Consider the following 12,739-nt stretch of genomic DNA (forward strand, 5'->3'; position numbering starts at 1 on the left):
TCCTGTTATATTCTTGTAAGAGTCACAGTTTTAAGGTTTTTTTTAATTATGCTTTCACAGACTGAAAGATACAAGCCAAATTGATAATGTTTATCTCTAGGGAAGGAGAGTTATGGGATTGGGGTAGAACACAACAGGGATTTCAATGACCTTCAATGTTTTATTTCCCTGATTAAAAAAAGAAAAAGATCTAAATTACATATAACGAAAACATTCACATTTATTGTGTTAGAATGATGTACATATTAGTATTTGTTACATTAATCTCTATTTTCAATATTTTAAAATTTTTCCCCAAAAAAGCAAAGCAGTAAAGTATTGAAGCATCTTATTAGGGCAAGATAGAAATTTCTGTATGCTCATCAATCCCAAATTATTGACCAGGCACCATTTGAGAGGATGAAGGCATTGTGTAAGGATTTGTAAACTGGGATCCAAGAGACGTGGGTTATGTTTTGAAACTAGAACTACTTACCTGCATGGCCTTAGGTAAGCCACTCTGTTTCCTTGACCATGAGTAGTGCTTCCTGTACGGTACACAATGAAAAGTATGGTGCCCACCACTACACTTTAACCCAATACCAAACTGTAAACTAAATATAAGACTTGCAATAAGATTTTGATTTTTCTGTGATGCTTCAATGCTCCTTAAAATTATTATCACAGTATGCAGATATACACGTAATAGACAACTTTAACAATTATTTATGGCCAATTATTGCTTCATCTCTACTCTCCCTCTCTCCTTCACCATTACTAGGATAATTTTGAAGCAAATCTCAATACCCTGTCATTTCTTGCTGCTTTTTTTATGTCAAATTGTGTTTTTGTTTTGTTTTGTTTTGTTTTCTTAATGTTGATGCCTCTATTTTGCTGATGCCCTAAGCGTGTGCTTGATCTTGCCTTTGGGTAACCCATCCCTGACTCAGGCACTGCTATATTATCACAGCTCGGCAGAACACCAACTAGATGGCCTGTAATTCTCTTTGGCTCTAACAATCCGTGATTCACAGAGCAATAACCACCTCCACTCCAGTAGCCTCGGCTGGGCCCAGCACGACACAGTCTCAGAAGGGCAGCGTCAGCCGACAAATGGAGAGGAAGGAAGCCACCTCCCCGCCCACAAAGCAGTCGGAGAGGGAGAAAAGGAGAGGAAGGGGACAGCTGGGAGATGAGCAGTGTGTATGCTCACTCCATTAACAAATCCCTGGGCTCCTTATGCACACTGGCATTTCCTTTGCTGAGAAGTTAGCTTCATTTCTGAAAATATAATTTTTAAAAATTGTTAATATAAATAAGCTATCCATTCTGTTAACAAGGCCCCCAGTGCCTCCTCAGATAATTCCGTGGCAGCCGAAGCCAGGAGCGCTTCCTAGAGAGGGTCAGGCCAGGAATCTCTGCCCCCACTGAGCCCCACAAATCCCCTTGGTGCTCCAACACTGCTGGGACACAGCTTTGACAACAGCAGTGAAAAAGTACAAGAAAAGGAACTCACCCCATCCCTGGCCCTCGACCCAGACTCCGTTCCTCACCAACCTCTGAGCAATTCAGTATCACCAATTTGTTTGGTCAGTATTAGGGCCTAGTACAAACCCTCAATGTCCAGCAAAGAAAGCTCCTTGGATCACTTAGTCCAAGTAACTGGGTAATCTGTCCCTAGATTTTTGGAAGCTTCCAAGGGTCAAGATGACTTTTCTTCATCCAGACTTCAGAATTGAGGGAGGAAGCTAGAAGTTCCCTGGAACCACAATCTTCAACTCCTCAAGGAAATGCTAATTTCCCTGTACTTCAAGAGTAAAGCAAGTGACCAAAATCTAGAGGGAATAATCTCTTCTTCCCTGAGGCTGAATCTTCCAGAACCCCAGGAGGGATTTGGGGGTGGGTACGATTTAAGGACCTCCCCAGCGTGTGCTGAGCCTCTTAAGCCACCAAGGAGCATGAGGGGTTGGGCTAGCCTTATAAACTCTGGGCCAGCCTGGGATGCATCCATAGCTTCAACCCTGAGTGTGACATTCTGTTTGCCTGAGCTGTGTGCCTTGTCATCAGGTCTAGATGCGCAGCCACCCCAGACACAGCTCAAGGCAGGAGAACCTGAAAGACACAGGCTGGAGTGATAGTGAGTCTGAGAACCCCCTGACATGGCTGGGCTGAGAGGACTTTGAGTCTCCGCTAGAGGAGTATAAGGCTGGGGAGCCCCATCTGCTAAGGTTGGTGTTTGTGTCTTGGAAATTCTATCAAGTTTCGGCAGAGCTGATTCAGAAAGCTGAGGTTGCCTGTTCTCTTCTTCTCCTTCCCCTTCCCCAAAATGTCCACCTACCTATCCCCTCCTTTAGCTTGTTAGTCTCTAAGTATTTCCTGAGGTCCCATCACATTCAGGGGTCCTGAGCAAGCTCTTCTAGGTCCTTATTCGTTGTCTGTTCATAATCTAACTTGCAGTGGGGTGGAAGTTAATGTTTATCAAGTCCAACCCTGTGCTGACAAGTGTGCTAAGTACATGCAGACACATTGTCCTGTAGTCCTCCCAGGAACTAAGGAAACTGCCTTGGAGAGGCTGAGTAACATGATCAGGTTTCCTGACTCTATCCAATGCACCTTGCTGCCTAGTAAATGTTTGCTGAGATTAATTCCCATTACCAGGTCATTGCACTTCCCCTTCTCCTCCACCTAGACACAACTTTCTCATTCTTCAAGGCCCAGCCCTAGTGCTCCCTCTTCCAGAAGCCTTCTCAGATCACTCAATCACTCTTCCTTCAAGGCATTGCTACCGCAGTCAGTACCACTCAGCTTCCCTTTTGTTTTACGATCTTAAAGGGCTGAAGCCACGCCTTACACTATTTTGAACAACTATAATTGCTCAAATACTTTTGAACAAATGTAACTGTTTATTTTTGAACAAACTTAATTGCTCAAATATCTTGAACATTAATTTTTCAAATACTTTCGAACAATCCTAATTGTTCAAATACTTTCAAACAAACATAACTGTTCAAATACTTTTGAATAACCGTAGTTGTTCAAATATTTGCTGTTTACTTCACATAAAACAGTCCCTGCTCTCAGAAGTTATAATGTAATAAGAAAGCAAAACAGCCCAATGAGGGGAAAGAAGACTTAGAAATATTAGCAAAACCTCCTTAAAGAATTTTATATACAGCTGTGTGAGTACTATAACTCAACTGCCAGAGTACAATAGCACACAAAAAGATAATTTGGTCAGATAAGGGAAGACTGACTGGAAGGGCTGAAGAAAGACTTTGTGGGATTTCTGAGGGAGCCCTGGAGGTTCTTTGCAAACTGAGAACCTCAGAATACATCTGTAAAACTGTTGGCCAAAGTCACCATGATTAAGAATTATTAATAAGTGAACTTTTGAAGGAATCAAATGGCCACCTGGCAGTTGGAAAGGTGTTCGTAGAGAATCAGGAGGGAACAGGTCTTTGAATCATGGGAAGATGGGGGAGGGGGACAAGAAACCTCATTTGCTGGAAAGCAGAATTTAGGAGCTCAGCCTGAAAATGATAGTGAGTGTGACTCTGTGTATATGTGTGTCTAGAGAGTTTGGATGTCACGCTATCAGAGAAAAACGAAATTATTGACATTCATTTTAGGCTCAAGGACATTAGGATTTGGCAAGAACTAAGCCCCTAGCAAAATTAGGGAGTAAACGCAAGAGATACGAGGGGCATCCAGGTGAAGAAACTGATGCATAGGGCAGGAAGTTGACTTCACCAGGTTAAACTTTAAGACTGAATCGTGTGATAGGACTCTTCTCAAGGGGGTTTATAGACACAGAGGAAACCCTGATGGTGTACTGGTTAAGAGTTTGGCTGCTGACCAAAATGTCGGTAGTTTAAATCCACCAGGTATTCCTTGGAAACCCTATGGGGCAGTTCCTCTCTGTCCTACGGGGTCGCTATAAGTCAGAATCAACTCGACAGCAATGGGTTTGGTTTGGTTTCTTTTTAATAGACACAGCAGTTTTTGTTTTTGTTTTCTTCAGATAGTTTTTTTTAATTGTACTTTAGATGAAGGTTTACAGAGCAAATTAATTTCCCATTAAACACTTAATACATGCATTGTTTTGTGGTATTGATTGCCAACCCCACGACATGTCAACTCTCTCTCTCTATATTGACTTTTGAGTTCCCTGTTACCAGTGTTTCTGTCCCCTCCTACATTCTCAACCCTGTTCCTGAGTAGGTGTGCCCATTTAGTCTCATTTTGTTTTATGGGCCCGTCTCTTTGGCTGAAGGGTGACTCTCAGAAGTGACTTCAGTCCTGAATTAAAAGGGTGAATCCAGCAGTTTTAAGGGAAGCAATTTCCAGAACCTCAATGTCCATATTTACTATTTCATAGAACTGATCTTCTTGAGAACACATCTGTGATGAAGTGCTGTATTCCTTTTCCATTTCCCTGTTCCCAATTGTCCTTCTCTCACTTTTGAAAAATGCTTGCTTTTATCCCCTCCTGTACCTTACTATAAGGCATTTCACTAGCATATAGAAACTTCCAGGGTACCATACAAAGAGATAATTTGATAACTAGCTGTCAAAAAAGGAAATGACTTTAATGACTACTCATAAAATCCTTTTGTAAATCAAATGGAAACCTTTCGACAAAATTGAAGGCACACTTTTTTCAAGTTGACAGATGATAGAACATTAAAAATTATTTTGGAGATACATCTCATGTGATTCTGGGCATTAACTAAGAAGGAGTTCAATGAATTGAAAGACATTACCATAACAAAACTCTTCACATCCCTGTCCACTCATTTATGTTAACAGGTTTCTTAGAACTTACCTTTCCAAGTACAAAATATCTGCCAGAGATCACTGGTGTGAGTGGCTAAGGTACATAAAAAGATCCTTGTGAGCTGGGCAGACCCTCCTAAAATCCCCTGTTATAATCAGGCATAAAACCAAACCAAACCCATTGTCATCGAGTCAATTCCAACTCATAGCCACCCCATAGGACAGAGTAGAACTGCCCATAGAGTTTCCAAGAAGTGCCTGGTGGATTCAAACTACCTACCTATTGGTTAGCAGCCATAGCACTTAGCCACTACTCCACCAGGGTTTCCACAATCAGGCATAGAGTAGCCTTTTCTAGACAAGTTCACATGTGTTCTTTCTGTGGTCCCTAGGGTCACACTGGCATAAGGGCCCATACCCAGGTAAGAAGCTCAGGGATAATGCACTCAGTCAAACTGTTGGGACCAGGTGTGACCTCAGAGATCTTCTAGACCAAATTTTTACTTTGCTAATGAGAAATCTGAGAAAGAAGAATTGCCCAAAGTAACAGAGCTAACAGGTAACAGAGGCAGAACTAGAAAATAGGTCTCCATCCTCTCAGTCCAGTTCTAATTCTGCCATATCCTGTATCTGTTACAAAGGCGGGAACCAAGGTGAGCCCGCTCTTCTATGTTCTTCTGCAGAGTGAAACCACATGTCCTCCTTATCCTCAACATAAACCTGTTTGACTTGGGTGAAGAAGTTAGTGATGTTTCCCTACTGCTGGTTTTAAGGATGTAACCCAATTCCGACTCATAGCAACCCCATGTGACAGAGTAGAACTGCTCCATAGAGTTTTCTAGGCTGTAATCTTTATGGAAGCAGATCACCAGGCTTTCCTTCCATGGAGCTACTGGGTGAGTTCAAACCGCCAACCTTTCGGTTAGCAGCCAAGCATTTAACCGTTGTACCACTAGGGTTCCTGAGGAGAGGGTAGAGGAGCAGAGAAGAATGGGACAGAAGGGAAGGACTTTGAGTGTCTCCAGTTCTCACATGTGTAAAAATCGTGGCGGTCATTCAAGCAAACATGAAAACACCATTTCCAAGACAATGGTCTCCCTGGTGAGAATCCATAGATTCTCAGAGGACAAGATGGTGATGATATAGAAGAAGAGATGCCCTGAAAGATGTTTAAATACAAGACAGAATGAATACTGACTGATACCTGCTAAAACATGGATGAATTTTGACAATATTAGGCTAAGTGAAAGAAGTCAGACACCAAGGCCACGAATTGTATGATTCCATTTATATGCGATGTCCCGAACAGGCAAATCCATAGAGACAGTAAGTAGATTAGTGGTTGCCAGGGCCTGGAGGTGGTGGGGATGGCTGCTAAGGTGTCTTTTGGGATGACACAAATGTTCTGGAATTACTGTGGATGGTTGCACAATCTTGTGAATATACTAAAAACCACTGAATTGAACATTTTTAAAAGGATGAGTTTTATGGTATGTGAATTATAGCTTGATAAAAAAGACAGAATGAAATCATTTCCAAATAGTTATAAACATATAGAGAGAGGCACAAGAGCTAGGGAGGAGGCCTCACATTTACTGATCACCTACTATGTCCCAGACCCAGACATTCAAATATTTTACGTTCATTTTCTTATTTATGCCACACAACAACCTGGAGAAGTATATTTTCTTCATGTCACAGATTAAGAAAGTAACCCTTACAGATACAGCTTATCCAAGGATGCACAACTAGTTAGTGCCACCATCAGAATTATGGTTCAGGTCTGTCTGCCTTCAGAGTCCTTTCCACTTCCCATTAGCTTCTTGTATAAGGAGCTTTATACTTGCTTGGTGTTCTCTCTCACTGTACCTTGCACAGTGGTGGACATACTCAAGTAACACTGTTTGAGTGATTACCAATTGTCATCTCTGCAGATGACACCTGGAGAGCTAGCCCTTGCCAGCGGTAACCACACTCCAGTTACCCATTTCATTTTGCTGGGCTTCTCCAATTATCCAGACCTACAGGAGCTTCTCTTTGGAGTTTTCCTGCTCATCTATGCCATGACAGTGGGCAACCTGGGAATGATGACCCTCATCTTCACAGACTCCCGTCTCCATAGCCCCATGTATTTCTTCCTCAGCGTCCTCCCTTTTCTTGATATTTGTTACTCCTCTGTGGTCACACCCAAGCTCTTGGTCAACTTTCTGGCATCTGACAAGTCCATCTCTTTTGAGGGCTGTGTAATCCAGCTGACCTTCTTTGTGGTACATGTGACCGCTGAGAGCTTCCTTCTGGCCTCCATGGCCTATGACTGCTTCATGGCCGTCTGCCAACCCCTCCATTATGGTTCAGTCATGACCAAAGGGACCTGTCTCCAGCTGGTGGCTGCTTCCTATGTATTTGGTGGAGCCAACTCTGCTATCCAGACTGGTAATGTCTTTGCCCTGCCCTTCTGTGGGCCCAACCAGGTAACACACTACTTCTGTGACATCCCACCCCTTCTGCACCTAGCTTGTGCCAACACAGGCACAGCAGGAGTCATCCTCTATATCTTCTCTGCACTGGTTACCCTGCTGCCTGCCACAATCATCCTGACCTCCTACAGCTTGATCTTGGCAGCTATTGGGAGGATGCACTCGGCAGCTGGGCGGGAGAAAGCCCTCTCCACATGTGCCTCCCATTTCCTGGCCATTGCCATTTTCTATGGCACCGTGGTTTTCACCTACGTCCAGCCCCATGGATCCACTAATGATACCAATGGCCAAGTAGTATCTGTCTTCTACACCATCATAATTCCCATGCTAAACCCTTTCATCTACAGCCTCCGCAACAAGGAGGTGAAAGATGCCCTGCAGAGGAAGTTCCAGATCAACATCTTCCCCTGTTGAGCCCTGCAAGGTAGTTGTAGGAAAAAGGAAGGCATAGCAGCTTCCAAAACACATTATGGATTGACCTGACCAGGCGAGCAGGCCTAGTTTTGCAGGAGGTAGATGCAGTAAGAGAGCAACAGCAAATAGCATACCTTGTACAGAGCATTACAATTTATAAACATCTTCTTATTCATTATCACTTTAAAGAGGACCTCTTTAAAGTGTTGAAAAGCAAAGACGTCGCCTTGAAAACTAAGGTGCGCCTGACCTAAGCCATGGGTATTTTCAATCTCCTCATATGCTATAAGTTGGAATTGACTCAACGGCAGTGGGTTTGGTTTGGTCTCATATGCATGTGAAAGCTGGACAATGAATAAGGAAGACCGAAGAAGAATTGACACCTTTGAATTGTGGTGTTGGCGGAGAATATCGGCCAAAAGAACGAACAAATCTGTCTTGGAAGAAGTACAGCCAGAATGCTTCTTAGAAGCAAGGATGGCATCTTACATACTTTGGACATGTCATCAGGAGGGATCAGTCCCTGGAGAAGGACATCGTGCTTGGCGAAGTACAGGGTCAGCAGAAAAGAGGAAGACCCTCAACAAGGTGGACTGACACAGTGGTGACAGCAATGAACTCAAGCATAACAATGATTGTGAGGATGGCACAGCACCAGGCAATGTTTCGTTCTGTTGTGCATAGGGTAGCTATGAATAGGAACTGACTCAAGCACATCTAAGAACAACATCCATTATCCCATTGAATCCTCACCACCATACTGTGAAGCAGCCATTGTTACAATGATCCCCATTTTACAGATGAAGGATACATGACTCAGTAAAAATAAGTTAACTACCTAAGTCATATAACAAGTGAGCGAGTGAATATTCAACATCAGGGTTATCACATCAAGACCAGGGACATGTCAATTCCATCACAGCCATAGTCTTCATTAGCAACTTTATTAAGTTTTTATTGGAAGTTCATCATAACTTCCAAGAAATATTAGCCAAGGGGCAATAACAGTTGTTTCTATTTTGCTACAGATTTCCTGAAGGGGTGGGGAGGGAGTGGTTGAGCTCTTTCTTCCTATTCCAGAAAGATGACCAAGGTAGAGGTGTCCTCATCTCTTATTGCAGCAGCATTTTGCTAAGCTGTCCCATTAAAATCAAGACAGACACAAAATAGCATTAAGGGTAGGGTTGCACAGCTGATTATTATAATTGCTATCAACATGTTGTATGCCTGTGTAAAAAGTTGAATTGGCATAAGCCATGTAATACATTTACAATAATGACAAAAAAAAAAAAAAAGTAGCTGCTGAGGCTGCTTACATACAACCAAACACCTCGTGGAATTTGATTTCTTGATTAGGAGGATTAGGGCCATGGTTTCATGGGACATCCCAGTTAATTGGCCTAATAATGTGTTTAGTGCTTCTGTTCTACCTCCTAGTTCATTGCATAATGCCTGGGTTCCTAAAAGCTTGCAAATGGCCATCCAAGGCACAACATTCGGTCTCTATTCACTTGGAGCAACAAAGGAAGAAAGAGAGCCAGGAATAGGAGGATATGGAATGTGGGGTTAATTGCCTCCCTGAACAACTGCCTCTTTAGCCATGAGACCAGAACTGGATGGTGCCCAGCTGCCATTACTGAATTTTTTGACCAAAAATTCCATAGAAGGATCCTGATCAAAAGAAGGAAAATGCAGAACAGAATTTCAACTTCACATGGACTCTAGACTTTCTAGAGCCATGAAATGTGGAAGAGCCTCTGAAACTATTGCCCTGAGATAACCTTTAAACCTTAAACTAAAAATGTTACCCGAAGTCATCTTAAAACCAAACAATAGCAGAGCTTAACTAGTAAAAAATGTCTGCCTTGAATGTTACGCTTTTTTTAAGAATTATCTATATGGAATCAAACTGACAGCAGCAATGTGAAAAATTAGTTTACGTTAAGAGGGAGGAACAATTCAGAAAAGGGGGGTGAGAATGTTTGCATAACCTGAAGAATGTACCGGTGTCACTAAATCATAGATGCAGAAACCTGTTGAATTGTATATTTTGCTGAGTATACCATATTTTTATGCAAATGACGTGTGCCTTCTACATTTGTTTGCCAGCTCCGCCCTCCCCTCAGGAGGCAGTTTCGTAAGCGTACTATGTTAATTTTTTTTTACAGCAAATATGTGGAAGGGGATTGGCATGGCGGCTGTGTGGGTGCCTCTCAGGGGAAGGGGGAAGAGAGGCGTGAACAGCATACGAACACTGAAGGTGCACCTTATTTTCGTAAAAATACAATATTCTCAGCAACAACAACAAATAAATAAGATTTAGAAAGAAAAAAAAAATCAAGAGAGACCCTTCCTTGTACAACTTTTTTCCAGCCAGATGTATATACACGTATTCTCAAGGGTGCTTGTGTGTGTATGATGTTTGGACACTTCCAGCATTGTATAAGATACTGTGCATTGGGAGACTGATTCAAAAATACTTTTTTGTATTGGGCCTGCATATGTTTAAATATACGTGTAATGTGGTAGATACATGTTTTAGGTAATCACACAAAGAAGCTGAACTTGAAGACCTAATTCAGAGTTGAACACTGGGACTAGAAGACATCCTCTTAAACTAACCCAACTAACCTGAGCTGAGCTGGCTTCAGCTTGAAATTTTTGGATCATTAAAATGGTTTTCCGTTTGTCTGTTTTTCCAGATCTACCTTAAGGAAACAATTCTAAATAGAGAAAACCTTAACTACACAGACAAGTTTATCACAACATCATTTTTTAAATCTAAAAATCAGAAACAATCTAAATGTTCAAAGGAGGAAAAACGTTAAATTGTTCATCCCCTATGAATGTTAAAAATTATGTTTATGAAGACTATGTAATAACATGAAAATATTTATTACGAATATTAAATGAAAACAGCAGGGCACAACGGCTAAAGAGTGATTACAACAATGTAATAAAATGAGTAGCAAAAAAAACTGGGGAAAACACGCAAAAAAAAATGTGAATGATGATTGTATTTGAGGGGTAGCACAATATAAAAAATGTTATTCTACTTTTCTCAAAAGTTTTTCAAAAAAGTTAAAAAGTGTGTTTAATTTTGATACTTTATTTAAAAATGAATAACTTAAAAAGAAATCCTTTCCCGGAAGCTGAGTGCGAAAATTTCTTACTTTTGTCTGCAGTCATTCAGTAAATATTTGCTAAATTCCTCCTATGCTCCCCATTTCTCTAACTTAGAAACTAAATTTTTATCACATGCCTGCAACTGAGTTCAGGAAGTATATGGAAAAAAATTTAGTAAAAATCTAATTCATTTACCTGAAAAAATATCTATGTGCCAATTAGGTGCAACACATGGCAGTAGGCCCTAGCCTGATTAACAGTAACAACATGAATTCATGAGGATAAGATAGCCCATGCTGCAGTAACAAATAACCCCCAAAATGTCAGTAGCTTAACACCACTAAGGCTTTCATTTATGCTAAATTTGAGATAGATCAGGTGACTCACCAGGGAAACCCTTGCCTATCTGGTGACTCAGTATCTGGGTCCCTTTGATTTGTAATGTCACCATCTTAATCTGTGCCTTCCAAGATCTTCCTGGTGGGGGATGTGATCAAGAAGGTCATGTAGAGTGTTTCTAATGACCTGGCCCAAAGTTGGCTCACATCACTTCAGTCCACATGCCATTGGCCTGAAGTCAGTCCCATAGCCTCAACCTAACCGGAAAGGAGGCTGGAAAATGTAGTCTTCTTTTGTGCCCAGAGAGAGAAAAAAGAAATTAGATTTAGTGAACACATAGCTGTCCTCTTTCACCAGCCAATTAGGCAGCTGATCAGATCATCAAGCTGTAAGAGGTATTAAAACATCACTGGAATAAATAAGAAATACAATGTTACTCAACTCGTGTCTACATAACTGTGGTGGACTATTTCCATGGGCAGAAATTCTAAAATGTTCCTTGCCAGTGCCAACCTATCTCTGTTGAGTATTTTTTGAATCACACTTCAACTTGCATGGTGTCACTACAGGCAGCATTACACTCACGAAATCTGAGACCAGCTAGTTGACAGCTGCCTGAAGTTAGAGATCACAGTTTGTATTCTAAAACTAAATAATGCACAACGTATTGCTATTTACTAAGGGTGACCTTATCTATGTTTAAACCCTATCATGTATCATCCAAAAAGTTGGACACACACAAACACATACGCTCTTGAAAAGAGAGTAAGAAATCATACAATAGGGAAGCATTTTGAAAACATGAAAGTCAGAAGAAAACATCAAAGTTAATTGTGCATATGATAGGGCCCTATTGTACACTTTAATTAATAGACTATCAGTTGCTATCCATCCAACTACATAAATGTTGAACAAATGCTTATAGATTTTCAGTCTTCGCCTTATTTCTGATTTATTTCAGTCTCCGAGGGCTGCCATAACGAAATATCACAAAGTGGACGACTTTAAAAAAACAGAAATTTATTCTCACGGTTCTGGAGGCTAGAAGTCTGAATTCAGACTATGTTCTCTCTTTGCCAGCCCTAGGCGAGGATCCTTTGTTATTTCTTTCACCTTTTGGCTTATAAATGGATCCTCACATGCTGTCTTCCCCCTGTGTGTGACTTTCCATGTCTCTTCTCCTCTTTATTAGACACCACCACTTAGCACTGGTTAAGAGCTCAGCTGCTAACCAAAAGGTCCGCAGTTCGAATCCACCAGCCACTCCTTGGCAACCCTATGGGGCAGTTCTACTCCGTCCTATAGGGTCACTATGAGTCAGAATCGTCTTGACGCCAACAGGTTTAATTTTAGTTTTAAAAATAAGTTAAATGAAATGTCATTTTGACGGTGGCATAGGTCCTTCCCTCTAGAGGGCAATATCTTTTGAGATGAATATTGTTATCCTTCTTTTACAAATGAAGAAAAGAAAATTCAAGGAGTTAAGCAACTCATCCAAGTTCTCACAGCTACTAAAAAGACATGCAGTCCCTAGTTGATTAAAACACATATGAAAGCTTCATTGGTAATTAGGGAAATGAAAATTAAATTCATGGGATATATTTTTATACCCACCAAATTAGCAAAAA

The 12,739-nt window shown here is 41.2% G+C and overlaps 1 protein-coding gene across 1 annotated transcript; it reads left to right on the forward strand.

The window, feature by feature from the left end:
- The first annotated feature begins 6,124 nt into the window (after positions 1-6,124).
- LOC100654366 (olfactory receptor 5J3-like) lies at positions 6,125-7,646 on the forward strand. Its single transcript, XM_003421381.2, has one exon. It carries the CDS (start codon positions 6,690-6,692, stop codon positions 7,644-7,646), a length of 957 nt encoding a protein of 318 aa, XP_003421429.1. The 5' UTR covers positions 6,125-6,689.
- Positions 7,647-12,739: the final 5,093 nt, after the last annotated feature.

The sequence above is a fragment of the Loxodonta africana genome, chromosome 7 (assembly GCF_030014295.1).
Source record: "Loxodonta africana isolate mLoxAfr1 chromosome 7, mLoxAfr1.hap2, whole genome shotgun sequence".
Lineage (NCBI taxonomy): Eukaryota > Metazoa > Chordata > Mammalia > Proboscidea > Elephantidae > Loxodonta > Loxodonta africana.

Coding starts and splice junctions, on each gene's coding strand:
- LOC100654366 (XM_003421381.2), top strand. CDS start 6,690: ATGACACCTGGAGAGCTAGCCCTTGCCAGCGGTAACCACACTCCAGTT.